This window comes from Peromyscus eremicus, chromosome 1 (genome assembly GCF_949786415.1).
Source record: "Peromyscus eremicus chromosome 1, PerEre_H2_v1, whole genome shotgun sequence".
Lineage (NCBI taxonomy): Eukaryota > Metazoa > Chordata > Mammalia > Rodentia > Cricetidae > Peromyscus > Peromyscus eremicus.
The window spans coordinates 6,345,250-6,372,505 of record NC_081416.1 but is presented as its reverse complement, the minus strand read 5'-3'; the positions used below and the strand labels follow the sequence as shown (position 1 = coordinate 6,372,505).

The window sequence follows — 27,256 nt, the reverse complement described above, 5'->3', positions numbered from 1 at the left end:
TCACATGCTGTTTCTCATCATGGCAGCTGGCATTGTCTCTCTGACTCAGCCTTCCACTTCCCAGGTTTATTCTCCTCCTTATCCCGCCCATACTTCCTGCCTAGCCAACGGCCAATCAGTGTTTTATTGACCAATCAGCAACACACTTGACATACAGAACATCCCACAGCACTTCCCTCCCCTTTTTTTTTCAAAAAGGAAGGTTTTAACCTTAAAAAAGTAAAATTACATATAATTTGGGAATTTGGGCGTAGCTTCTCTTACTACTTCCTGCTGGAGGGGGGCGCTGTATCTTATGGGGACACAAAGAAAATTTTAGAATTATGGAATAGTCCATGAGGCTGTATTGTCTGAGCCAGTTGCCTTCAAACGGTTCTGGATGTTGGATCATCTGGGCCATGGTGTCATTGGAGACCTTTCAGGGGGTCTTGGCTGGTCAAACCTGATGTATCTTAATCTGGAACAAATCCATAGCCTTTGGCTTTCTGTAGGAACAAAAGCAGAGTCTCTTTTCCAAAGTAACATATTCTTACATTCAAATTTTGAAGTCAAGGTATCTTTAAAATATACATTTTGGCATAACTCAACAGCTTTTACAATCAAATGTTTTTCTGCAGTTAAAAATCCCAAAGACAACACAATCCAGATTCTCTGTGTAATATTCATCTTTATATGGCTTTTTTTATATTAATTTTACTGTCTCTTTAAAGACCTTATTTTTTAAAACTATGTATTTGTTTATATAACTGTATATACCACCTTTTTTGTCTCTTTCGAACCTATGTATATTTTACACACATTGTAAACTATTACATCTGAATCTGTCTTATTGTGAATCTATTGCTTTAAACTGCAGCAGCTGTGGCTGCTGGCTCCGCCCACCTCAGCTTCCCAACATGGCTACATTTACCACCAGCTCTGGGAGCTATCGTGGGTCTATGCTTTTATCCAAGCAGTGTATAGCCCAGAAACCTCTTTTTTTGTTTTGTACTAGCAAAGTCTAAATCTACCATGCAGCTTAATGTGCCACTTGCAGAGGCCTCATTCCCGCTATACTGCAGGTTGAGCGCACAGGATAGGAACCTGCCCGTAGCTCAAACCCGCAGCTGCCGCTCATTTGAGAGAGACAATTAGGAACTGTTTTTAGCTCCATTTTAGAATCTTTTTTCTCAGTTTTTAGGTGGAAACTCTTGCCACCACGTTGGACGCCATTTGTAGCTAAAGTTTTCCTGCCTGGCCCACAGTCAGGGCAAATCTCTCTCACCTGCCAGCCCCACAGTCCCTCAGACCCAACCAAGTAAACACAGAGACTTATATTGGTTTCAAACTGTATGGCCATGGCAGGCTTCTTGCTAACTTTTCTTACAGCTTAAATTAATCCATTTCCATTAATCTATACCTTGCCACGTGGCCCGTGGCTTACCGGCATCTTCACATGCTATTTCTCATCATGGCAGCTGGCAGTGTCTCTCTGACTCAGCCTTCCACTTCCCAGTTTTATTCTACCTCCTTGTCCCACCCATATTTCTTGCCTAGCCAACGGCCAATCAGTGTTTTATTGACCAATCAGCAACACATTTGCCATACAGAACATCCCACAGCAACAGGGCATGGCCAGTCAACACTTTATCTTAAGTCTCAAAGCTCTTCTTTGGTTTCCCAGGTGTTTGAAGCTTATGGCCAAACAGAATGCACAGCTGGATGTACAATTACATCACCCGGGGACTGGACAGCAGGTAGGTTTTCCACCTGCTGGTTGGGAGAAGGCTTCTTACTGAACCATAGTCTAGGGATTTAGGTAAATTTGGTGTTCTGGATAATTGTGATAAATGGCAAACTTAAGTCCTGTTTCCATTTTTAGAGTCAATCACATAAACATCTTAGAAACACCTTTGCTTTATGGTTGCTTAGCCCAGAATATCTGGTATGTTTTAGGTCATGTTGGGACTCCAGTGGCTTGCAATTTTGTAAAGCTGGAAGACGTGGCTGACATGAACTACTTTTCAGTAAACAACGAAGGCGAGGTGGGTAGGTCATGCCCAACACTCAGATAACCATAGTGGGGAGGCTTAGTCCAAAAGGAACATAGAACAGTGATCTGGCTTGGCTTTGACTCACCTTTTAGGAAGGAATACATTATCAGTGAGCTGCATTTCCCTACAATGGGAACTAAAAGAGCCTCCCCACTGTAGTGGAAACCAAGAGAATTTGGTTGGACCAGGTGTTTTATAAGGTACAAGTAGCAGTCATTTCTATTGTCTTCTCCTTTTACTGTCTGGTACACAGATCTGCATCAAGGGCAACAATGTGTTCCAAGGCTACCTGAAGGACCCAGAGAAGACACAGGAAGCACTGGACAAGGATGGCTGGCTTCACACTGGAGACATTGGTCGCTGGCTCCCAGTGGGTATTTCCATAACTTCTCAGAGTCTCTGCTATGGGACTGGGGAGGATAATCAACTTGTTGCAAGAGGAACAGGAATGTGACCTTAATTAGCTGGGGCGGCTGCAGACCTATTTCCCTGTAGCCACCTTTTATGTGGTTCCCTCTAAGTATAAAGAGAAGAGAGTACCAAATGAAAGACCCTAGCTTAAGAATTGGTAAATCGGTGTTCTAGTCCTAGCTCTCTTATGGACTGATGTGTAAAATCCCGACGAAGCTGGTTAACATGTGGTTAGAAGCTGCCAAAGCTAGCCCTTCCTCTAGCTAGGCCAGACTATCTACAGGATTTTGACCACATGTTACAGAAGACACCAGAATGTGAACCAACTGAAAGGCTTTCTTCTTTGTATATTTGTCAAATGCAATGTGTACACCATAGGTAGTGGTACTGATGCTGTGTCCAGATACAACCCTAAGTGGGATGCTTTAGGGTTAGGTCATCCTGGACCTCAGAGTTGGCATGGTTTCCTTGCAATGGAAAAGGCTGGCTCATGACCAGGGAAAAATTAGGTGACTTCTCCAGGAAAGAGGTGGGTAAGTGTAGTATTCTTTTCAAATTTCCCCCTTTTTCTTCCCACTTTTCTCAAGGTAGAAATTATTGTTTGACAGTTTCTTGAGCCTACAACTTTTTTCTATTATGAGTTTCAAAGGAGTGTTTTTATTTTTTAATTAATTCATGGGGACATATCAAAACAAAGGAATGAGGTTTCCATATTTACACAGGCCCATACCTGCCTCTCAGTGCCCTTCAGTCCCTCTCGGTGGACGACACAGACAGTTTTACAGCTTGGTTTGCTGGTGAACAGCTGGCGGCAGCTGCTGTCAATCTCATCTGTTTTCTTAAAAACCCCTCTAAGGGGTCTCCCCAGGGTCTCCCCAGGGTCTCCTTCCTCATGTTTTCTTTATCTACTAAGAGTTAAGGGAATGGTGCTATACTACCTCTGCAAACACCTTTCTTGCTCATTATTCAAGACTTAAGAGAGATTCAGAATGCTTGGCTACGAAGACTTGCAAGAACACACTGTCCTCATGATATACTTTATCGACTGAGTTTAATATGCTTCTGTTTAATAAGTGTCCCCTGCTCTAAGTCTAAGCAATAGATATGGCTCCCCACACGGGTGATAAAAGGCTGTTCATTATTGATCACTTTCAGTCTGGATTGATGAGTCTGACTCATTGCTCGTTCCAGTGTTAGTTCATCGTAGAGCCCTACTTATGGTGTGGTCATGTGGATTTGTTTGCCCCTTGTCCCAATTCTAGAATTCAAATCCCTGAGAAGATAAGCTCCTCAGAGAAATTAAGTTCAGGGAAATGAAGCAGCAAATGACCTGTGCTGGTGGTCAGAGCCCTGCCAGCCCTACTTCAGTTCTAACAAGCCCAATTACTGGCTGGCTTGATTAGTAGCATGCAGCTGTTTTAGCCTGCTCCTGGATTTAACAGGAAGTGAATATGGCTGGGAGAGCTGAATCATTACGCAGTTTTAGTAAAAGATATCTCCTCCGTTCCCAGAGTTCTTGAGATGGAGTAGTTGGAAATAAGTTATTAGAAACAGAGAGCTGCAGCATGTCTTCACTGAATGAGGCAGGCATTTGCATAACCCAGCAAGCCCCTGGGACTTTCCCTGAGGCTTGCTGGTTGGCTTTCTGTAGACAGGCTTTGTGGAAGCCACTTTTCATTTCTCCAAAGCCAAGAAAGAGAAACAGAGAACTCCAGAGAAACCATTTTAAATAAGGACAAAACCAGTGCCTTTCCCGCCTTCCTACTGATACCATCACCAAGGCTTCAATGCAGGTGCTTTTATCTGCCTCATACAGAATGGAACTCTGAAAATCATTGACCGGAAGAAGAATATTTTCAAATTGGCACAAGGAGAATACATTGCTCCAGAGAAGATAGAAAATGTTTACACCAGAAGCAGACCAGTATTGCAAGTTTTTGTCCATGGGGAGAGCTTGCAGGTAACACACCAGTTTCAGAGATGGCCTATGTTGGTTCTCGTAGCCATAGGACATTTGTATAGCTGGGTCCAGATAAGACACCCCAGCTACTACACAACTACATTCTGAATCATAAACATCCATGAAACAATTTGTTGGGATTATGAAAACAACTATTTCAAGAGGTAGCTTTTATTTCACATGACTTTGGGTTGTTGGGACCCTTTGTGTCCACTCTGAGGAGCTCCTCTGACACAAACTCTCCTTTATACGCTGCACTAAAACCGGTGTCATAGGTGCTGGAAATGGTGAGTTTCAACACGGATTGACTAGGGATTCTTTAAGCTTAATGACAACTGCCCTTTGAAGAGTCCAGTTGGGCTAGAATATCTTTGCAGTGAAGTTCTGAGTGGGAGACTGTATGGTGAGGAAAACTGAGTACCAGATTAGTCTGAAGGTCTAGCCTATCACAATAACCCATGTTCCTTCCCACAGTCGTTCCTGGTAGGAGTGGTGGTTCCTGACCCAGACTCACTTCCCTCATTTGCAGCCAAGATTGGGGTGAAGGGATCCTTTGAGGAACTGTGCCAAAACCAAGTAAGCATGGCTTAAAATGTTCACCAAGTAAGCATGATTGAGCACACTGAATGAGCCCTCATGGCCTGCTGTGGCAGAGGGGAGGCCCTACTAGTTGTGGCATCTCTGGATTCTCTGAGCCTCCTCTCTGGAGGGATACTCTTTCTGCTTCTGTGACAGCTAACTGCACCCTAGATGGACTTAGTAGTTTATTAGACTGAAAAATAGAATGGAGGGTTTAAAACACAAAATGCCGTTTTTTGTTTTGCTTCTAAGCAGTAATGTAGAGAGAAAATGGAATATAAGAGAATGAAAAATGCCACATAGACAGAACCTGTTAGCCTCTGGGTTTACCTTTCCTTTTCCCTGTCTCCTTTGGTAAATGCAAAGTACATGATATACTTCAACATACTTTTTACTTTTAGGCATTGTAAGTCAGTTTTTGCTCAGCCTTGCATTTAGACCTCTTTTCAGACATACATGCTGTAAGTGATGATTTTCGTTTTAGAGTGTAAAGGAAGCCATTTTACAAGATTTGCAGAAACTTGGGAAAGAAGGTGGCCTGAAATCCTTTGAACAGGTCTGTACTGCTCATGTCACGGTGCTCCCTCAAGTACCACTAGAGAGTTTTACTAAAGCTCCCACTTACACTGGTTTCAAACCTTTAACTTCCAACCAATTTATTTTAGATTTACTGAAAAATAGCAGTTTATAGTTATGTATTCTGTCCCCCTTTGCTGTTCATTATTCATTCTTCCCACTCATTTATCCCAATGTCCAGTATAGCCCGGTTGATAGAGCGCTGGCCTAGCATGCATGGGTTCAGTCTCCAGTGCTGCATTAACCTGGTGTGGTAGAGCATGCTAGTAACCTCACCTGTTCAGGTGGGAGAAGGAGGATCAAGTTCAAGATCAATCTCACCTCGACAGTGAGTCTGAGGTCAGCCTGGACTACAGAAGGCCTATTGCAGAAGGGACATGGGTCTGTGTCTTTACTTTCATACGGTGAAATAAACTTTGCAGTTTATCGTGGAGTAGCTGGGACACTTTGCAGATGAAATGCCAACAATCAACATGTGCCTATCTTCCAGGTCAAAAGCATCTTTGTCCACCCAGAGCCATTCTCCATCGAAAATGGGCTTTTGACACCGACCCTGAAAGCCAAAAGAGTGGAGCTCGCCAAATACTTCCAGACCCAGATCAAGAGCCTCTATGAGAGCACCCAGGAGTAGGTTAAGGTACTCACGGCTGGGCTTCCCGGGAGCCCAAGTCTGGATCCAAACTACCCCTTCTCTCGTCTCTTCCTCACACCTGTTGTCTATCTACTGAACCATCAAACTAAGATACTTACAGTGGGAGAGTCCGGCCAAGAATAAAAGCCCATTCTTCCCGGCTGAGACTTTGCTGACGATTTAGGCCTGAGGGCTGTTTGTCAACATGCTGTTCTTCCCTGTCACCTCCTCATGGCCATCACCCCAGTGCCATCACTGGTTCTAGGGTCATGGGGATCCTCTAGGGAGGTGCCTTCTGCTTTATAAAAACCCTGCTTGCCAGCAGCTCAGCACTTCCAAAAGTGCTGAGCACTAACAGTGGTCCTCAACCTTCTAACACTGTGACTCTTTCATACAGTTCCTCATGTTGTGGTCACCTCCAACCATACATTTATTTCATTGCTACTTCATAACTGTAATGCTGCTAGTGTTATGAAATGTAGATATCTGATATGTGACCCCCAAGGAGTCAGGATCCCCGGGTTGAGAACTGCTGCTCTAACAGACCAGGAGGTGTTTAATGTGTGAGTCGTTTTTCAGTCACTCCACGAAACTACTAATTTGAGTTTTAGCCTATCACCCACATTAATCATATTTGAGACAAGCTTCTCCATACTTCTGTGTACATCAAAGTTTATGCAATGAAGGAACAATGTAGTATAACAAAGTGTTGCCTGGGCCCCTAGTAAGACTTCTGAGTTGGGAATATTAAACATGGTAGATGGTGTGTCGACAGAGAATGTTGTTCTAAAGTGTTATCTGCAGTGGCAGTTTTTGTCTGTTCCCTACAGTTTGCTGAGCTGGAAGCTATGGAGGAAGAAGCAGAAACAAATGTCCAGTGAACTTTTCCAGTAAATGAGGCAAGCACTGAGCTACTCTCCCGCACTGCAGGCCCATCTTCTGTGAAGGATCGTCCGGGTCTTTCTCCCTGGACTCCAATTCCTGCAGTATCGTACTGTCAGATGGCACGTGGTGTCTCTACTTGTAAATGTCAAATCTTTGAAATAAACTATTGCAGATGTTGATGTTGTGACTGCTATCGTGTGGATTGTGATGAGAATCAGTGAAAAATCAAGTGGTTTTTCACTGTACGCTAGGATCACTTGATTTGAAAATAGTAGGATGACTGGGCACTTCTCTGGGGTCCCTGAGTTAAATAGCTTTGTAGCCAGGTGTGGGGACACATACTCACAATGACAACATTCAGGAGGCCAAGGCAGGATTGCTGCAGGTCCGAGGCTAGTTTGGGCTACATAATGAGACCTTGTCTCAAAATTAACTAAACATTGTCCAGGATGATTCTAGCGTAGCACAGACTTGGGCGACTGCTGGGGTGAACTGATAGCACTTGTCCTCTTACCCTGCTACACAGTTCTGGGTAATTAACCTTTAAGGCTGGCTCACGCTCTAAGCGTGCTTATGTTTTCTCCTTTACTACCTTTGTTCTATGGTTCTCTCTCTCCTTTTCTTTTTAGACAGGGTCTCACTATACCCCTGACTGGCCTGGAACTTTCTATGTAGACCAGGCTGGCCTACAACTCAGAGATCCACCAGCCTCTGCCTCTGAAGTGCTGTGATTAAAGGTGTGTGCCACCAGGCCTGACTGTTGTACTATAATCTTAACTTGTATTCCTTTCTGGCTTCTAACCAGAATTTAGAATATCCATGGTTTTTCCACACCTTGAGCTCAGCAAGGCTGAAACAATGCCCCTGAAACAAAGGGAAGGCAGGACTACCTTCTAGAGCCCTTGCTGGGCTAGAGCCTTCTCAGCTCTGACTTTCTATATGCCCCTTCCTCCATCTGACTTCAGTGACTGCCTTGCTGGTCTTCCAACATGCCAGGCACACCACAGTATGTGTTCTTGCCGTTTCTGTCTAAAATGCAGACACTTCCACAGGCACATGGCTTGTCTCCTCATCTGCTTTGTCAACTCAAGACCATCTTGCCTTCAGAAATGATTATATCTGACACATGCTTACCTACTGCTCCTGCAATGGAGTAAACACCATGCTTGCTTCACTGCCAAGTCCCCAAGTGCCCATTTCTTACTCTTACCCACTACAAGCCTGGTGATCCCAGAAGCCTTAAGTTCCTGACTGCAAAGAATTAAGGAATGTTCAATTAGTTTACACAAGGGCAGAGTAGCAGGCTTTCCCCTATAATTCTACTTACTCCCTCTTTAACAAGTTCACCTTTAGATCCTAGTATTTTCACAGACTTCAGGTTCTGACATTAGACACTGTCTAGTGACTTCCACTAGGTGTAAAGCTGTTAAGCCAATCTACTAACAACAGAGCTCACATACTGAACTGATATCTCATGTCTTAAGACTCATGACTCAAGATGCCAAGTCTGCACATAGTAGCGGGGCAGTGTTTCTATAAGGACGTAAGAGAAACTTTTTTCCTCAGAAAACACACTTTTGAGTGAAAACTGTAATTTTTACAGAACATCCATTGACCTTTATTGGATTTGACAAAATCTGCATTATTAAAAGTAACAAAATTTGAGTTTATATTGAATCTGACAAGTTTTATAGTCTCTAGATTATGAAAGAAATGTCAATTGAGGAAGAAACAGAACAACCACATGCAGGTAACCCTGGCCAAGGGGAACTAGATCTGCAGCTGAAGTCAGGTGTACAGCACACAGAAAGCCTGGAGAAAGTGCAATTTGCTCAGTTGGCTGGAACGACTTTCCTTCAGTAGGAAGAAGTGGAAACACGGCAGGAATTCAAAGGCATATGCAGAGTGGCTTCTGTTTCAATGGTAATCAAGATATTTAAACCATGGCACTAGAGCATCTTTGAGGAAAAAAATACCTTAAGCAGAATAGGCTTGTTGCATAATTCTTGGGTAATATATGTGATTTTTCAAGTAATGAAGACTTAATGATTTCACTTAAACAGTGGCTATCTGTTCTTCTTCTCACCCTCTGGGGCTGGATCTGATTCGCCATCACAGGGACACTTTTCCACACAGTTTCTAGGGAACCACCCTCTTATTCTTGAAGTACCTAAGGGAGAAAGTTATGCTATGGTGAAGCAGGCAGGACTAGGTGACATTACCGAGAGCAAGTTCTACTACTTCAAATGAAGATAAGCTTAGTTAGACATCCTGCTGTCCCTCATCAGTTCTCAGACACAGGTCAGGGAAAGCATGGTTTCCAAATGCTTCTACCAAGCTAGGAAATAGACTCCCCAAATCCCATTAACTGGGAAAGGAGCTGGTGTGGCTTAGAGAGTGCATAACTGAACTGGGGTTATCAATATATGGGTGATTGTTCTGGCACACCATTACATTGTGTTCTAAGGATGACCTTTCCACAGCCTTTATGCATTTTCTTCTTTTTCTTTCTTTTTTTGGGAGTTTTGCTGTGTAGTTCAGGCTAGACCTGAACCTATGATCCTCCTGAATATTGGGATTACAGGCATGTGCTCCCAGCATATCAATTTCTATACCAAAATCACCTAAGCTGTCATATAGGGTTAACTTATGATTAATCCAAAGTATTTTCTTTAAGAAGATCTTAGGTTAATATTTACTTTAAAAAGACATAATTCAGGAAAACACACTCAATTTCAACCTTCACTTTAAAGGGAATGCTCCCTTAAAGGGGCTGCAGAGATGGCACAGGGTATCTGGGACCTGACTCTTCAGGTGCGGTTTGCAGTGTGGGCTGTGAGCAAGCTGCCTTTGCTTAGTCTCTGGGCTTCACTTCTCTCACGGATAACTAAAGGACAGCTCCTGCTAAGACGTACGTCAGGATTTAGTTACTTTTTAAAATTAGCACACAAAGTAATGCGTTTCTTCACAGCAACTTTATAGACTATTTTTAATGGTTCTTTTCTTCCATCCACTTCCATCATCTTCCTCCTAAACCCTCCTGCTGGTTCCCTTCCTAATAATAATCCTTTCGTCTCATATCATACATATCTGTATCCAATCACCTTTTAAAAACTGTTTTCAGGGGCTAGAGAGATGGCTCAGCAGTTAAGAGCACTGGCTGCTTTTCCAGAGGACCCACATGGCAGCTCACAACTGTCTGTAACTACTGTTCTAGAGGACCTGATACCCTTACATAGACATACATGCAGACACAGCACCAATGTACACAAAAAATAAATTATTAAAAAACTGTTTCCCCATTTCTAGTTTAAACATAACCCAACCCACCCTCTAGAATCTACATATGCAAAAAAAGTTGTAGTTACTTGTCTGAGTTTGGCTTATTTCACTTGACATAATGAATTTCATTTGCATCTATTTTCTTGGAAATGGCATTGCACATTTCAAATAAAATTTGACCGTGTGTATATGCTGCATTTTCTCTACCCATCATCTGTCAGCGAACATGTCAGATGGTTCTGTTCCTTAGCTACTGTGAATGATTCAGCAATAAACATGGGTGCAAGTGTCTATGTGGTAGGACCCGAGAGTCATTTAAGTATATACTACAGATGGGCACACGTCAGTAATATGGCAGTTCCATTTCTAGTTTTTTTTTTAAGAAACCTCTATGCTGACTTTCCAGAGGGCTGTAGCTCTACACTCCCAACAGCAGTGACTAAGGGTTCCTGGTCTCCACACTTTCCCCAGATTTGTTGGGAAATTGTTGGCAGTTGCTTACTTTCAGGGCTTGAGATACACCATTCCAAACACGCTTGACTTTTACAGTTACTGAGAAGAGGTCTGGTTATTCCACTGGTTTGCCTTTGCCATTCCCCTTACAGCTGTTTTTCTTTGCTTTGCGTTTTTGACATCTTTCTTGGGTTCTTCTCTGGCCATGACTCTTTAGGGTTTTACATGCATCTTGTGCCCATTTTTTCCTCGTAGTTTGTGACTTTCCAATTTCATTGACTAAACTGCTTATAAATTAGACTATCTCCTTCTAGCCTGTGATTCTTAGGTTTAGTTTCTGGACTGTATTTCAGAGTGTTTGGAAGCGTTTGCCTTGCTGTTTTGTTTTGTATATAGAGTGTGTTGCTGTTTTGTTTTGTATATAGAGTGTGTTGCTGTTTTGTTTTGTATATAGAGTGTGTTGCTGTTTTGTTTTGTATATAGAGTGTGTTGCTGTTTTGTTTTGTATATAGAGTGTGTTGCTGTTTTGTTTTGTATATAGAGTGTGTTGCTGTCTCACCTCATCTGTCTCTAACAGCTGTCCTTCTGCCTGGTCTCTGCTATGATTCCTTTCTACGGCTCTCTTTGTTGGTGTTTGTTTGGTTGTTTGTTTGTTTGATTGGATCTTTCTTTGTCGGTGTCTCAATTAGCTACTGACTTTCCCTGCACTTTGCCTGACTAGCCCTCTGGTAACTTTCCTGTCTAGCTTCTGAGTTGTTCCTTTATTGCCTTCATCTCCTCTGTTGGAGTCTTCATGAGGTCAGTGATCCTTCAAGGAAGCAGAACTCTGAAATCTTGGCCAGCAGTTCAGCTTTCTCTTAGTTTGGGGTTCTGGTACTGAGAAGCTGCAAGCTTGGGCAGGTGTCCTAGTGGCTGTGGTCTGATGTCTCAACATTTTATCTGTGTTTGTGCACCTGTTGGGACTAAGGCATCCTCTGGTGTTTACTTTCCCTTTGCCTTCGGGAGGTCTACCGGTTAGGGTCTGCACTCAGTAACAGCTGTAAAGACGGCAGTGCTGGCGGGGATCTGCATTGGGAAGGCACATGCTGACTTTTTTTCTTTCCTGGTTTTCCGAGACACGGTTTCTCTGTGTAGCTTTGGCGCCTGTCCTGGAACTCACTCTGTAGCCCAGGCTGGCCTCAAACTCACAGAGATCCGTCTGCCTCTGCCTCCCGAGTGCTGGGATTAAAGACGTGCACTACCACCGCCCAGCAACATGCTGACTTTGTGTCCCTGATGGGGCCTGAGTCAGCAGCACTGGGGTTTTTAGATTAAGAGTGCCAGAAAGTAGAGAAATGAACAGGGAATGGAAGGGAGGGAGTGAAGGGGTCAAAGGTCTGCACCCTCGTGCCTGCCTCAGGTGGGCAGTTTTGTTCCTCCCCGTCCATGATTGGTTGAATCCAGGATTATAGACTGAGCACAGAGGTTGAGTCCGTTTGCTGACAATGTGATAACTGACACAGGGTTGTGCCACTCTCTTCTAAGTTCCTGGCAGTTTTACCCACCATTACAAATGTCAGGAATGAGACGGAAGTGCGTGCTCTAGAGGTCACTGAGAAGTGGGTGCACAGAAAGAAGCACCATAAAATCCTATTCAGGCAAGACACAGCTGACAGACACAACAGAACAATAAAGCACAGAAGCAGAAATAAAACAATAAAATAAGTAGAATGAAACAGGGCATTCCGGCCTTGGCCCACACTTCCTCCTCCTGTCTTTTATAGCAGTCTATGCAGGTAGGGGCAGGGCTGTTAGTCTCAAACTTTCAAACCAATTCAGTCAGTGTTTTCTTCCTGCTGAGAGGCATTTCTGTGGGAAAGCTCACTTCCTGCTGGAATTCCAAGGCCTGAGACAACTCCCCTCCATCCCTCATCAATTACAACTCTGGTTTTTAGAACTTGTTCTTTCCAAATGAAAGGCTTTCTGTGATGAGGCTCTGAGCAAGTGTGGAGCTCTTTTTCTTGACATGTCTGCCAGAAGACACGTGGCTCACAACAGAGTGGCAGGAATACGCTTCTTATTCAGTAGCTCTGGGTGCCAACCAAGAATCGCAGCTTCAAGTTCATGTGCCAGACTTCTGTCTCCACAGCCTGCCATATACTGGCTATTTATCTCTCCACAGACCCGAGTTACATGTCCACAGCCTGGACAGGCTCCCTCCAGCTCATTCCTCTCATAGCACCCATGCCCAGGAGGGGGCAGCACCTTCATGGAAGCTGTTGGTTGGGCCCACCATGAACAGCTTGCAGAGAAGACCAGACCTCGGCTTAATCTTTCTCCAGCTGTGACTCTTTTCACTGGGTCATGCCTAGGTGTCTTCTAATCTGCTCTATTACCCATAGGTGCCTACTGGGGACTTTGTAAGTATCTGCCACATAATCACGTAAGGACTTGGATGGTAGCTCTTATCATAAGGACCTGATAGACATAAGTACTGGAGAGAGATCTGTAAGAAGCATCCTTGTACATAAACACAGTTCCCTAATGCGCTTTACATGTAATTACACATAAAAGTCATTCTTACAGAATTTGGAATTATTGCTAACCGTCACATACTTTAAGCATATCCTTCTATTTCCATACCTTCTATGAAGGAATCATCGAGAATTTTGTCTCCATACAACCAGTATCTGAAATATTTAAAAGATTAAATTACTTTTGAAGTTCATGTCACGTTTCCTATTAAAGAAATGCAACATTCCCATCTCTTACCTTAATCCTCTTGTTGCTAAAATGAGTTCCCCTTTCTGCAGCTGTATCCGAGGCTCCTCTGTGCAGGGGCTTGTGAAGAAGGTTTTAATTCCTCTATTCAAAGGACAACAGGCACCATTATAATCTTCTATGACTTTATAGCGAACCTGCCATCAGTGGTCAGAAGAACAATCTCAATATTTACCATATCTTAGTTCTTTCGTGCTTAAATAAGAAATTTTAAGGTCAGATTCAAACTATTCAGTGATAAAACATCTTTCCCACCATTTCCCATTTCCCATAAGGGAATGATGACCCTTGTTCTCAAGTTGTCGGATCCATCATTTTAAGTACAAATCTGCTAAGAATATGCTCTCCAGAGTGCTGTGTCCAGGAGAACTTTCTGCAATGATGAAAGTGTCTGTATGTCTCTGTCTGTGGTCTCGAATGGGTTGCTAGGTAGAGACTCGCAGCTACAGAGTGCTGAGTATGGCCAGTACAAACAGGAACTTAATCTTTACTGTTACTTATTTTTACTTTGGACTTCCTTTGGCCCACAGGTGGCATCATCTTTACCAGTAGGTCAGTGTGCTTGTGAAGTGGTTTCATCAGCTGCACTAAAGGTATTTTTTTCTAGGTTGGCAATACACAATGCCTAAAAGCTTTGGAAACCTCCAGTTCAAATAAAGTATTTTAAAGAAAACAAAAGCCAACAGTATGTGCTGGGCATGGTACCACATGCCTTTGATCCCAGCTCTCTGGAGGCAGAGGAAGGTGGATCTCTGGGTTTAAGACTAGTCAGGGATATATAGTGAGACTATCTCAAAGAAAAAAAAAGGGGGGGATTGTATCAAATTTCAACAAATATAAGGAAATATGGATCCCTGGAGCCCACATGGTGGGAGGAGACTCCTATAAGAATCTGTGCTGCACATGCATAAACAATAAACACAATAAAAGGAAATATTATTTGCTAACAGTCAATTGTTTTCAGATCCACAGAAACACAGTGCCTGACTGGAGGGAACACAAATCAGCACGCTGCAAATAACTCACTTACACTTCGGACTCTCTTGTCTGCTTTTTGTTTCAACTGTTCTCTCTGTTTGAAAGGCAGAAAAGGGAAAGGTTAGGTATTCTGTCTCAGTGTTGGACAGCCTCTCCCCTTCCACCAGCATATCCCAGTTGCTGGCGTTTGGTATTTGTTGAGCCACAGTCTGGAATGGAGCCCTCTGCTCAGACTCTGCTTCCTGGAGTCTTCACCTCTGCACACTCCTGAGTGCTCACAAGGCACCAGAACTGGGAGGTACAGTCTCTGTTCCCACAAAGCTTCTAGGCTGCCTTACTGATTTTCTAACAGACAAACGAGAAAACTCATTATTAATGAGTCTCGACTAAGCAATTCTTGCTACTTGCCCCTTTAGTCAGCAACTACTAAACAGAACAGCCAGGGAAACCACATTAAAGACAAGAGGAAAAATTCATGAGCTACACACAAGACTGTGGCATGTGGCTAGTGTCCAGTAAGGTTGGAACTAGCCTGGGTAAGCTAGACTGCCAAGAGGGATGGGGCTGGACCAGGCCTTGGAAGGAACAACTGAGGGGCAGTTGAGAGCTGGGGATGAACAAGGCACTCATGTCGCAACACAGGACAGAAGGTAGTTCAAGGCCAGACCTCAATAAATCAGGATTAAAGAATCAGACTTTATGGCAGTCTGGAGTGTTCAGGAGAGAATTGAAGGCCACGATACTTAGAATCTCTACAGATGTTAGTGTTGCGGGAGAACTGTTCATACAACCAAACTCCTGTAATAAAGCCACCTTAAATCAAAGGGTGAAGTCAGCAATTGGTTGACCGGGATTAGCCATAGAGTTCTTGGAGGACTTAGGAGGTCTGCTAGATGGACAGGAAGAGAAGAGAGAGGATTTCCTGGCCTGGTGGATCAGGAAAATGTGGAAAGAGGATCAGCTAAATGACTCTCCGCTTTCCTTAGATTTATCAGGTCTTTATCTCAATTTCTAACTCCTGAGTTTTTATCATACTAGACTGATTTAGGTAGTCATTTCATATTAGGCTCATTCTGACATATTGAAAACACACGCACTACTATGTGACTATGATGTTTCAGGAAGTTGAGGGAGTTAACAAAGTAACCGCCAGGAAAGAGGAAGGCTTTTTGAACAAAACTACTTACTGTTAGGCTATACTGGTCACAGCCTTCTCTTACTGGCCACTCCAGTCCATCTCCTTCAGGGATTCCTGACCATGTAAATACCTGTTTAAAGTTCTTCCATTTACTTCCCATGTCATAAGGAAAAACAAAGACTTCATCTAGTTGGTAATACTGAATGCGATCTTTAGCCTGTGGAAAACAAAGGTGTAAATCACCACTGCTTCTGCCTGCATGGGCTTTGGTAATATGTTACTGAGTATACTCACTTGTGAAATTTGTATTACTCATAAAAATACTTTCTTATTGCTAGAATATAGGTAGTATTGACAAAGAATATAATTTTGTCACAGTATAGAGGGGATTTGACTGAGAATACTAACCTTGTTTGTGATACCCAAGAAAGCACATGACAGGGTGTGTCTTAGGAACAAGCATTCAAAAGGCTTATGAATAACAGAATTAGCTAACTGTATCCTATGCAGAAAACCCTCAATGCTTCTGGTTGCTTAGTAGCACAAGACAGTACAGGCAAAAAGAAATCTCCTGTTAATAGACTCAGGAGAAAGTGTGGGTTATGGACAGCCAATGGCCAGGAAGGGTTAATAGGGAGGCACTATTTTACACAAAACAGTTTGCAATGATGGTGAAGGAGATTTCATGGTTTTATATCTGTTGGAGCCCAACTACGTTTCCTAGTGGCTGTACTTAGAAGGACTGCACAAGAGGTTGATTGGACCACGGGCCAGAGTATGAGGTGTTAGTTCAGGGCTACACTTGGCTTTGTTATATACTTGGCCTTTGCCCCTCCCCTTGGTATTGTTATAAACAGCCCTTTGGAATAAAGCTCTGGCCCGATGGATCAGGATCGAGGCTATCCTGTATTTTCTATTTGTTTCTCTCCCCTCTATCCTTCTATCTACTATTTTCTGCTGCTTCTACTCAAGGGTACTCTGGGGAAATGTGGGGGTGTGATGGCCCCTCAAATATACCATCACATACACATACACTTTATCTTCATTTACACATGCATATTCTGATGGCACAGCTCATTTTGGCATTTAAATGGCTAGCTTTCTCTTGAAATAAAGTAGCTTTGAATTTGTTAAATTCTACTGCCACCTAGTGGTACAAACGTGCATTATTTAAAGCAAGTGTGGACCCTGTGCAAACACACTCAACATTAGTGTCTGGTAATCTTAATACGTTTTTGATGATTTATTTCCTTATATGAAGGTTTATCTGTGATAAAGTGTCAGCTTTAATAATTTCTAGATTAACATAAAAATATAGGGCCACGATCATTAGCAAAATAAAACAAACAAAAAACCCCCTCATCAACATATTTATTATGCTTACCAGAAATGATATTATGAAATATGTGTTCATTAAGGGACAGCATGTTATGTAAAAGTTTCTTGTAGTTATTTATAATGTAATATGGGTGCTAGCTATTTATTGAAACAATTGTCAAACTATGATATGAATTTACTGACTTTTATAAATCCACCTTCACCCGAATAAAGAGCAATTCCTTTCCCCGTTTTTATAAACAGAAGCTTCAGGTGTTTGTAGTACAGCTCAGTGCTAAATCATTTGCCTTGCCAAATGACAATACCAGATTCTTTAAAATAGACCGATTTTCAAAACCCAAAATACTTAAAAAAAAAAAGGTAAGGATACTATACGCTAAAAAGAAACATAGACACACAGTGTTCTTAGGGGGGAAAAGCAGCAAATAGTACTTAGCCAACCTTAGAGAGTAAAGGAAGACTTCTTGGAAGAAATGATACCTAAACTATATCATGAGGGGCAGAAAATCAGGCAAAAAAAAGAGGGAAGAGTATTTTAGGCAGATGAAAGAAACATGGAAAAGATCTAGAAGTATAAGACGTACAAGCTATGAGAATGAGATGGGGCAGTGGGTAGGAAAAGAGGTTGGAGAAGCGAATAAGAGGACACTGTGAACAGTTACATAACGCGTATAAGCTATGGAGGCTGAACTCAAACTGTCCACGGCGGTCCAAAGCCTTTCCTCAGGGTGCAGGAAGGACAAACTTCTCTTTTCACTTTCCTGACATTTGTAACGGTGGGTAAAACTGCCAGGAACTTAGAAGAGAGTGGCACAACCCTGTGTCAGTTATCACATTGTCAGCAAATGGACTCAACCTCTGTGCTCAGTCTATAATCCTGGATTCAACCAATCATGGACGGGGAGGAACAAAACTGCCCACCTGAGGCAGGCACGAGGGTGCAGACCTTTGACCCCAGAACTCTGGACTAGAGTGAGACCACATCTCAAAAATGCAAACACATCAAAATAAATATTGCACATGCACAGAACATGTACACATCTTTTTCTCGTCTTCTTCCCTAAACAATGAGTCTAACTATTTAGTGCATTAGGCAGGGTCTCCAGAGGAGCAGAACTTGAGTGTTTGGCGCCTATGTTTGCAAAGGTAAAGTCAGACTAGCACCACGGCAGGTAGACAACTGTAGGCATCTGCAGCCAGATGAAGAAAATTCAGGCTTCCAAGTGAAAAGGAGAATTTTTGGGAAACCTGTTCTCCCTGCTATGATTCTGACAGCTTTCCCATATTTAAAGGTATTTCTATTTTTAATATAAAAGTTTTATGTTACATATAAATAATTAAATGTGAATAGTATGAATTTTACTATAAAAGAGGACACAAAGGTCCCTGACGAGAGCTGTTCCCTGGTGGCCTGGGGTGCGGCTCAGCGGCAGACTGCTTGCTAAGCCTACATGAGGTTCTGAGTTTCAGCCACAGCACCGGGATGTGTAGCAGGCAAGCACTCGTCAAGCTTTAATGTAAAAATCAAAGAATATCTATTAGAGTCTAAAGTGTCCACCAAAATCTTTTCTACCTACTTATCTGTAGGAAGCTGGGCTTTCTTCATAAACCTCAACCAAAGTAATGTCTCAACAGATTGAATGCAGATGTAGGTGTGAGATTCCAATTGTCTGTTAAGTCAGATATTAAAGAGATTTGTAAGTCTTTAAAACAAGGCCACTTTTTCTATTTTTAGTTGTCACATATAATTATTTTTTACAAAATATTGTATTAACAGAATTGATTGTCTTTAAATTTGTTTATGAATTATGTCACTTAGAAAATACGGCAATTATCAGTGAGCACAGCACACACACAAGCTCTTTAGTGAACCTGGCAATCTGGGACCAGAAATGACTGAGACCATAGGGTTTGGGAACTGCTGTTGAAGTTAAAGTCCACGGGTTGGATGCCAGGGCCTAGGCATGTTCTATAATGCTGGTGTTTCACTACAGCGCTGTTTTGTCCATCCAAACGCTAAGCACACCTGCCCTGCTTAGCTTCCGAGAACAGATGAGATCAGAAGAGTTCTGACAAGCCGAATGTTGCAGGCCCGAGTTAAAGTCTCATGTTTTTGGTACTTTCCCAAATGGGTTGTCTCTCTTTCTGCCTGAGAGATATCGGTAGCTCAGAGGTGTTAAGAAAGTATCCCTGTGGGAGTTCATTGAGGTAGAAAGAGGTCTACGCTCACTATGCTCACCTTTCATGTGGCATGCCAATGACCCAAGTTTTCACATCCCAGCGTCCACTAAATTAGTATTCAGTACTTTAGACTGAAGAAACAATTATTAAAATTTACCTTCTCTTCAATCCATGATTCAATAGAAGTTTTGTTTCTGAGAATAATTTTTATCTGGAAAGGAAATGTCAGTGAAATTTGAGAAGGTGGCTTTGGTTTACTTCAGATCATTATCATCGTAATAATTCCAAGACAGCTTTTATTGTCCTACCCCAGAGATAAAGACACCAAAGATGGCAGAGTAAAGTTAAGTAGCAGTGAGCATGCAGCTCACCTGACTTTAAAGTACTTCTTAATTAATGTACTATGGCATCTCTATGCCAAACTCATCATGACCATCCAAAGCAACCTACACATTTCCCTCATGTTATGGTTTGAACGAGAAGCATCCTCCACAGGCTCATCTGGAATGCTTGGTCCCAAGGTGGCAGCACTAATTTAGGAGGTTCTGCAAACTAGTTGTGGGCTAGCTGGATGATGTAGCCACTGGAGATGTGTCGTTTGGTGACTGAATCTTTACTGGTTCCCTCCCACAACCCACTTCATTTCTTGTCCACCATGCTGGGGACAGCTTCCTCTTCTCCATGCTCCTTGCTACGATGTTGTGTCTCACCGTGGGCCAGAGGCAACTTTCAAAGCCAATGGTAGTAGCTTGTATTTCTGAAAGTGAGCCCAAATAAACCCTCCTTAGTTGTGTCAAGTCTGTCCCAGTGACACAAAAGTAACTAACATAGCTACGCTTGCCTGCCCTGGTTTCTTTGCTATGATTAAGTCCATGCAACATGTTACAGCAAGGTCTTAATTTGTTTTTAATTATGATTCTTAATTTATAAGCATTAGGAAAAAAATCCAATCTCTGTGCATTTCCTCAGAAACCTCTTTATTTTCATTAATAATTATGTTTACTAAACACACGAATGGGTAACCATGGGTGAATCATTTAACCTTTTTGACAATCACTCATTTATTTGTATGGAAGACAGTCAGTACCATTCTTCTGTTGACCTCTCCTGGGGTGATGTGAAGATCCTAACTGACTGTAGGGTGAGAACAGCTTTCTCAACCACCAAGGTTTCTACCAGTGGATATTTTCACATCACATGAATTGGTGGCTGGATAGTCTGGCAAAATTACTTCAAAACTATCTACTGTACATAGGCGATTCATTATCTACAGATAACCAAAGTTCCTCTCACATACTGAAACTTTACACGCAGGTTTACCTCTTTCTTACTGCAATCAGCCCCAACAACACGGCAGCTTTGAGACAGGTGACCAAGAACTTTACCTGGATGAAAAACAACATCCCAACAGCGATGGTGGTCCCCAGTGCTAGTCCCAAGGCAAACAAGGTGGCAGCAAATGCAGCCAATCCGAAGGGAACAATGGGAAGAGGATCTCTCCGAGCTGCACTCATGTCAATCTTGACTGTGTTCCACCCAAAGGAGAGCTGCAGGCAATAACAACGCACATGTGAAATGCTTGTGGAGGAACTGCTGTGGAAAGTGATTTACAGCACAATCAGGGCAGGAGACGGCTCGGCAGGTAATAAGCTTGCTGTGTAAGTCTGAAGAGAGCTTAAACCCCAGCATCCACACAGAGGTGCCACCGGCACCTCCTATACAAACAGTTTGGAAGGCCAACACAGGGGATCCCCAGGGAAAGTTGGCTAGCCACACTGTCTTACCTCAACCTCTAAGTTCAATTGAGAGAACCCGCCTCAATGAACAAAGTGGAAAGCCATCAAGAAAGACACCTGGCATCAGCTTTGGACTTCCACGTACATGCACCCCCACAGGACCCTACACATGTGAATATGCATGCACACAGGTACACTACCCATGGGAAAAAAATAACATCAACAATAAAACCCCAACACGACCAAAAAGATAACAATAATGACATGTTGCCAAGCCAACTGCAGCAAACAGCAGTTTCTGCTGAACACTTGGCTCCTACTGACACATACAGTATCTTTTTTTTCTTTAAGTGTAAGGAATCAAAGCCAGGGCCTCACACATGCTGGGCAAGAGCTCTAGCACTGAACTGTATACACCCACAGCTCCACCATTAGTTATTCTTCGGTATTAGTTTGTGGTGTTTCCTCAGAAGAGTGAGACTGACCCCACAAACGTGAATAGTTATGAATAAGGAAACACTTATGCTTCCACTGTCTCCATGCTACTCTCACATGACAGTATTCTTCCACAGCAGCAGGTACAGCATATGCCATAACCAGTGGTCAAATAAAATGTTGGATAAACAGATCTTGCAGATGTGTAGTGCCTGGCCTGTACAATGTTCTAAAACAGTGGCTCTCAACATGTGTGTCTCAAACCCCTTTGGGGTTACATATCAGATATCCTACAATGAAATATTTACAATACACAACAGCAGCAAAATTACAGATATGAAGTAGCCACGAAACAATTTTATGGTTAAGGGTCACTACAACATAAAGTTAGGTGCTAACATTTAAAAATCTGGAGAGCTCATATGAAAATTCCAATTCTTTAATACTAGAAGATCAGTGCTGCTGGGCTGGGACTGACTGCAAACCACAAACTGGCTGAAATCACACATGGACTGTCCTCTCTGTGGAGGACACGGACTCTCCAGTTTGCTATGCACCTATGGCCTGCGTCCCTCCTTTACTTTCAAGCCTATTGAGGGAATTTTTTATTTGTGCAACCTCTGAACTTTCTCTCGTGGTTAAATGTCCAAGTCAACTCAAACTGTTCCTGGTTTAATGTGTTTATTTTAGGAGTGTGCTTGCTCCATGACCAAACACATAAAGGAATATCAATCTATTACAGGAACTGAACACAACAGAAAGGAAAGCACAGTGTCTTTTTCTTCTAGTTCTTTCAGCCCACCATCCTCACCACAATTACTAAGTTAGAAATGTAATGAACCATAGATAAGGGAAAACAATAAGCATAACTTCAACTGGAGCATGAAAAGTGAGCTTCCAGAATAAAACCACCTTTCCTCATTTCCAAGATGAAGAGCTCTTTCAAAGGAAGAACCGATGTAGACAGCAGCAAAGCTGATGTACTAGCTAAATCACAAAAAGGATATTTCCAAAAGGGACTTCACCAATAACCGTAGTACCATCACTGAGGAATGGCAGTGTATCACCATGTCCACTCACCCGATTATAAAGCTGTGTGTACATAGTCATCACAAAAATAAAAGCAGCATGGATGCAGCCCAGAGGCACTAGCAGGAGGAACAGTGTGAACGAAGCATGGTTCTGGTGACCACAGCAGTTGTTGATCCAGGGACAGTGGTGGTCCATCTTCATTATACATCTGATAAGAAAAATGTTTTGAAGCATAAAGCAGAAAATCCTGTGCTCTTTAGCTCTGGTTTTCAAAAGACCAAGCAAACAGAAATCCAGTATGTTCAGGAGTCACAGGGCATTAACTACATAAAACAGATAAATCTTTTTGGTTTTTTGAACTTATAGTGCTGTGGGATGTCTTTCTGTATGCTGTGAATATATGTTGCTCCCATTGGCTAATAAATAAAGCTGCATGGGCCTATGGCAGGGCAGGATGGAGCCAGGTGGGAAAATTCAAGAGAGTGAAAGGAGAAAAGGAGAGTAAGGGGAGACAGGGAGACGCCAAACCACTATCCAAGGAGCAACATGCAATGGGACGCAGGTAAAGCCATGGAACACATGGAGACACATAGGTTAATAGTTATGGGTTGAGTTAAGTTATAAGAGCAAGAAGCCTGAGACATAGGCCATATAATTTGCAATTAGTATTAAGCCTCTGAGTGATTATTTCATAAATGGCTGTGGGACCGCAGGACTGGGTGTGACCAGAGAAACTTATGGCTACATTATAGTGACTTCTTTAAAATTCTAAACAGCACAAGAGCAAGGAGATATTATAATAGCTTCTAAAGTAAACATGTCTAAGGCGGATCTCCGAGTTCGAGGCCAGCCTGGTCTACAAAGTGAATTCCAGGACAGCCAGGGCTACTCAGAGAAACCCTGTCTTGAAAAACCACCCACACCAAAAACACATTTCTTACAGAAGCCGGGAGGCTCCAAAAGAGTCTCAGTACAAAGAGGAAGCTGGCTGTCATTCTTAAGCTCAGAAATGCCATGCCATGACTGATGTTCACACAGGACTCTAGAGAATGAGTATAAAGCTCCCCAAATACAGCTGTACTTCCTTCCTTTCTCACGGTATGTGGTAGACTTGGAACTTCTGGCCTACAACAACCTTAGCACAGTAAGATGACAGAGCTTGTGTTCTGTCTCTTTGCTAAAGGAAAACTTCCTAGCAACAAACCAGATTTTAGTTGTATCTCATGACTTCCTAAATTTCATATTAATCAACAGATGTTGCTGATAGCCAGGTCCTGGCATATTTTGCATTTTTTATAGTGATTCAGTTTTCTTCCCATTAAATTTTTGATAACACATATGAATGAATCTGAGAAAACCAGTCTAATTCAGACTCAGAATAATTCTGAAGCTAGTCAACATGGCAATTAGTGAATGTAACTAATTCTGATACAGCAAATGAGAAAAACTAAAAGAAAAACTTTTACTTTGTTAATCATAGGATGAGAAGCAAAGGTATATCTATTTTTCTAGAAAAATCTTCTCCTTTTAACAACAAAAGAATGAAATTATCTTCATTGACATTTAACTGCAAAGGAGTCTTAGAGACGCAAGTATTTTGATAATATTTTTGACTAAATGGATTCCTTGCTGGTTAGTTTTTGTTAACTTGTCCCAAACCTGCACATACCTGGGAAGAGGGGTTCTCAGTGAGGAATGCCTCCACCAGACTCAACTGTGGGAATTATCTATGCATCATTTTCTTGGTTGCTGAATGATATGGAAGGGCCCAGTTCACTGTTGTAGTGTCACCCCTAGGTAGGTGGGCCTGACCTGTCTAAAAATGGTAGCTGAGTAAGCCAAGAAGAGCAAGCCAGTAGGCAGCATCCCTCAGTTGCTGGTTCAAGCTCCTGCCTTAATGATGGACTGTAACCTGTAAGCCAAACAAACCCTTCCTCCCCCAAACGCTCTTGGTCAGAGTTTACCACAACAACAGAGAAATAAAGTAGGAGAACTGCAGAGAACAGAAATGGGTTCTATCGCCACGACAGGAGATGAACAGAAGCGTAGAGACCAAGTGGATCAGCCCCCATACAGAGGAAAGTCACAGACCTGTTACACTTCCTGCAATGATGTGAGCGAGGTGCCTTGTATGCTTGGCAGACTTTACAATACTGGAGATACATGCTATCCTGAGGATTTTCCTTGATAAAAAAAAAGGCATGTTAGTCACTTGATCCTAAACAGTAACAAGTCAGGCTTTATAGATGAAGGTTCCTACAGTGGTATTAATTTCTTTTATGGATGATGGGGGAAAAGGGTCCTTAGCTTGCATTTTCAAAGCCTGTATTTATGCTAAAATACTTCTAAGTGATAAAATTGTAAGAACGGCTTCCTTCTCCAGATTATTCAGGGGTCCTTTTTCTTTTCTTTTCTCCACACTCAACCCAAATCTAGTGTCAGTTGGTTTGACTCACCCAAATCTTAGCAGTTGTTTTGGACAACTTGACTAGTATTTCAGAGTGAAGTGTGAGTTGACACTTTCTGGAATCTCCCCCTCCTTGATACTACCTTGCCATCTCTCCTCCTTGGTGTTACTGCAGTAACTCCCTACCTGGTTGTTTTCCTCATCCAAATCTATGTATTTCACAATAATGTCCTCGCCTGAAACCTCCACACATCCCTGAGGTACAAGCAGCTCCCACACATTCTGACCCACTTGACTTTGTTTTACCCTTATTTGCACTACACAGTTTTGTTTTGTTTTTTTCTTCAGTCACACAAGGCTGTCCATTTTCTGAATATGTGTTCCCACCTGTTCTCAGCCTGAGGCACCACCCTCTTCTCTTTCTTCTCTGGAAACTTGCTATTTTGACCAAGTGTGGCAGCTCACAAGATGACATGCCTCTGCCTCCCCAGTGCAGAGATTAAAGGCATGGACTACCACACACAGCCTCTTTTTTTTTTTAAACAAAGAACAAATAAGTACTCAATTGCTTTGAAATAGCTAGTGCAGATCAATATTTCAAATAGATATCAATTCTAAGCACAAGTGATCATCAGTAACTGCAGTAGCCCACCCAGTGTCTCCTAGGACAAAAGTTGATAAGGCAAAAACAAAATGTAATTATCATGGCAAATTAAACATAAAATTATGCAATGACCATTGTCAAAATGGATTGTTTTCTTACCGGTTTCCACCCCCGAGGGACAAAGCCAGGACCAGCAAACATGGCATTGAAGTAATTGTAAAGAATCATGACAGTCCAATTTATCAACATGATAAAATTCACACTTCCTCCAGTTGTGTGTAAGGGCCAATACCACAAGACAGAGTCAATCATGGCCATCGTGGAGCATATTGCTATAACACTAAGGGCTATTATGGGACCCCAGTGACACAGTCTCTTTAGTTCTTGAAGATTTTCAAACTTGATCACTGAGCAGAATGTGCCCATTTTGGATGCCTTCTTTCTTCTAAAGAACTAGAGATTTTCTTTTTCTGTGCACACATTTCTATGCGCAACAAGTCCGTTTGTTCCTGAACTGTCATGCCTTTGGCTGACAGAGTGTTAACTTGGAGTTTGGCATTTTCATTGTTGACGTCCAGAACTCTTTATCTCAAGGAGAATCTAGGTTGGTTTGAAACTCAACCTAAAGAAAACAAAATGGGAAAATTCCGTTTAAAATTCCACATGCCATTTATTTAATTCCAAGAGGCACTGAAATGGCACCCCAAAAGCACTTTAGTGTGAGGCTGACATCTTATCAATCCAAAATACAGTCAGCCAAGCTTGAACTGCATGTAAACCGGACACATTAAACACATTTTACTCCTTTGTTCAAACTGGCAGGAAAGATTGACTATCCCATGCTCAGTGGATCCTTTGAGAGAACAAAGACTTAAGAGAGCTAAGAAGTAAGGTCTTATCTAATTATCACTTATCTAATTCTTCCTACAACAGAAAGTGGCTTAGAGAGGCTGAGTGATTAGGCCAAGGTCACAAGTAAAAGCAGAGCCCAGAATAGAAGCCACGGCACCGAATTTCTTTTAGGAAGTTCTAAACTGCCTCTCAGAGTTGTGAATTAAGTGTAGCATGCTCTACGCATATAGTACTTCGTGTATTAATAACCCGCAGTCGTTTCCACAAGCGCCAATATTAACAATCGATCGGGGTTCAAGGTACACGAACAAGGGTAAAAGCAAAGCGAGAAAGCGGCGCGCGTGTGTGTGAGTGTGTGAAAAATCACGACTGAAGCAATGCACGCGAATGAGCACAAATAAGGTTAGGGAAAAATTAACTCCCTCCGGGGGCGAGGGCGGGAAGAAGGAAGAAGAGGGAAGAGTTGGCGGAGAGAGTTCTCAATGGAGTGGAATGAATCCGGGAAAGATCTGCGATTTATGGGTATGACGTACGCGCAACGGATTCCCACTCAGCTGTTGCGCCTGCGGGTGCCTCAGTTTCCCGCCCGTGCCGTGGTGCAGGACGGTCTGGGGTCGCCACTCACGAGACAAATGTCTTATTAAGTAAGGTTGGGCTAAACATTTTGGAGATCCTGAACCGACTAGGTCGGGACGAAGACCACCCTACACGCCGGTTGAACCCTCTGCGGTGACTTCCACCTGTCTGGTCTCCCGTGCCTGCTCCACGGCCATCGCATTTCCGGGACGGACTGGGTTCACCCGTGACAGATTTTCTCCTCCTTATAGCTCCGTCATGAGCACTTCAGTCCTGAGCAAGCCGAATGCGAGCCCTGAAGGAGAGGAGTGCGCGACCAGCTCCGACCCGCGCGTCTTTGGCTCACACGGCCGCCGTGCGGCTGCCGCGCAGGCCCTTGGCGCAAGCTCCGCCACAGACACTTCCGGCA

At 42.7% G+C, this 27,256-nt stretch overlaps 2 protein-coding genes across 7 annotated transcripts in view; one reads left to right on the top strand and one right to left on the bottom strand.

Annotated features, from left to right (window-relative positions):
* Acsl5 (acyl-CoA synthetase long chain family member 5) overlaps nucleotides 1-7,254 on the top strand; it is a 51,317-nt gene extending 44,063 nt beyond the window's left edge. For all 5 annotated transcript variants that reach the window (XM_059256424.1, XM_059256436.1, XM_059256439.1 and 2 more), the window contains 8 exons: nucleotides 1,664-1,736; nucleotides 1,936-2,024; nucleotides 2,287-2,403; nucleotides 4,261-4,404; nucleotides 4,879-4,980; nucleotides 5,468-5,539; nucleotides 6,050-6,196; nucleotides 7,021-7,254. In XM_059256424.1, coding sequence (XP_059112407.1) covers nucleotides 1,664-1,736; nucleotides 1,936-2,024; nucleotides 2,287-2,403; nucleotides 4,261-4,404; nucleotides 4,879-4,980; nucleotides 5,468-5,539; nucleotides 6,050-6,190 — 738 coding nt within the window. In that variant the 3' untranslated portion in view covers nucleotides 6,191-6,196; nucleotides 7,021-7,254. The remainder of the gene's footprint in view (nucleotides 1-1,663; nucleotides 1,737-1,935; nucleotides 2,025-2,286; nucleotides 2,404-4,260; nucleotides 4,405-4,878; nucleotides 4,981-5,467; nucleotides 5,540-6,049; nucleotides 6,197-7,020) is intronic.
* A 1,412-nt stretch (nucleotides 7,255-8,666) lies between these two features.
* Nucleotides 8,667-27,249, bottom strand: Zdhhc6 (zinc finger DHHC-type palmitoyltransferase 6). Of its 2 annotated transcripts, none has more exons than XM_059256380.1 (11): nucleotides 26,805-27,249; nucleotides 25,579-26,041; nucleotides 24,500-24,591; nucleotides 22,457-22,616; nucleotides 20,591-20,752; nucleotides 19,363-19,416; nucleotides 15,736-15,903; nucleotides 14,601-14,642; nucleotides 13,562-13,707; nucleotides 13,433-13,479; nucleotides 8,667-9,245 (listed from the first exon to the last, which is right to left on the bottom strand). In XM_059256380.1, exons 2-11 carry the CDS (start codon nucleotides 25,843-25,845, stop codon nucleotides 9,142-9,144), a joined length of 1,242 nt encoding a protein of 413 aa, XP_059112363.1. In that variant the 5' UTR covers nucleotides 25,846-26,041; nucleotides 26,805-27,249; the 3' UTR covers nucleotides 8,667-9,141. The 2 variants fall into 2 exon arrangements, with proteins under 2 accessions (XP_059112363.1, XP_059112353.1); XM_059256370.1 differs by having other exon boundaries at nucleotides 27,012-27,249.
* Nucleotides 27,250-27,256: the final 7 nt, after the last annotated feature.

Coding starts and splice junctions, on each gene's coding strand:
- Zdhhc6 (XM_059256380.1), bottom strand. CDS start 25,845: ATGGGCACATTCTGCTCAGTGATCAAGTTTGAAAATCTTCAAGAACTA. Junction 22,617..24,499: donor CATTGCAGGAAGTGTAACAG/GTCTGTGACTTT, acceptor TTTTCTTATCAG/ATGTATAATGAAGATGGACC. Junction 9,246..13,432: donor CGATGATTCCTTCATAGAAG/GTATGGAAATAG, acceptor TTTCTCCCTTAG/GTACTTCAAGAATAAGAGGG.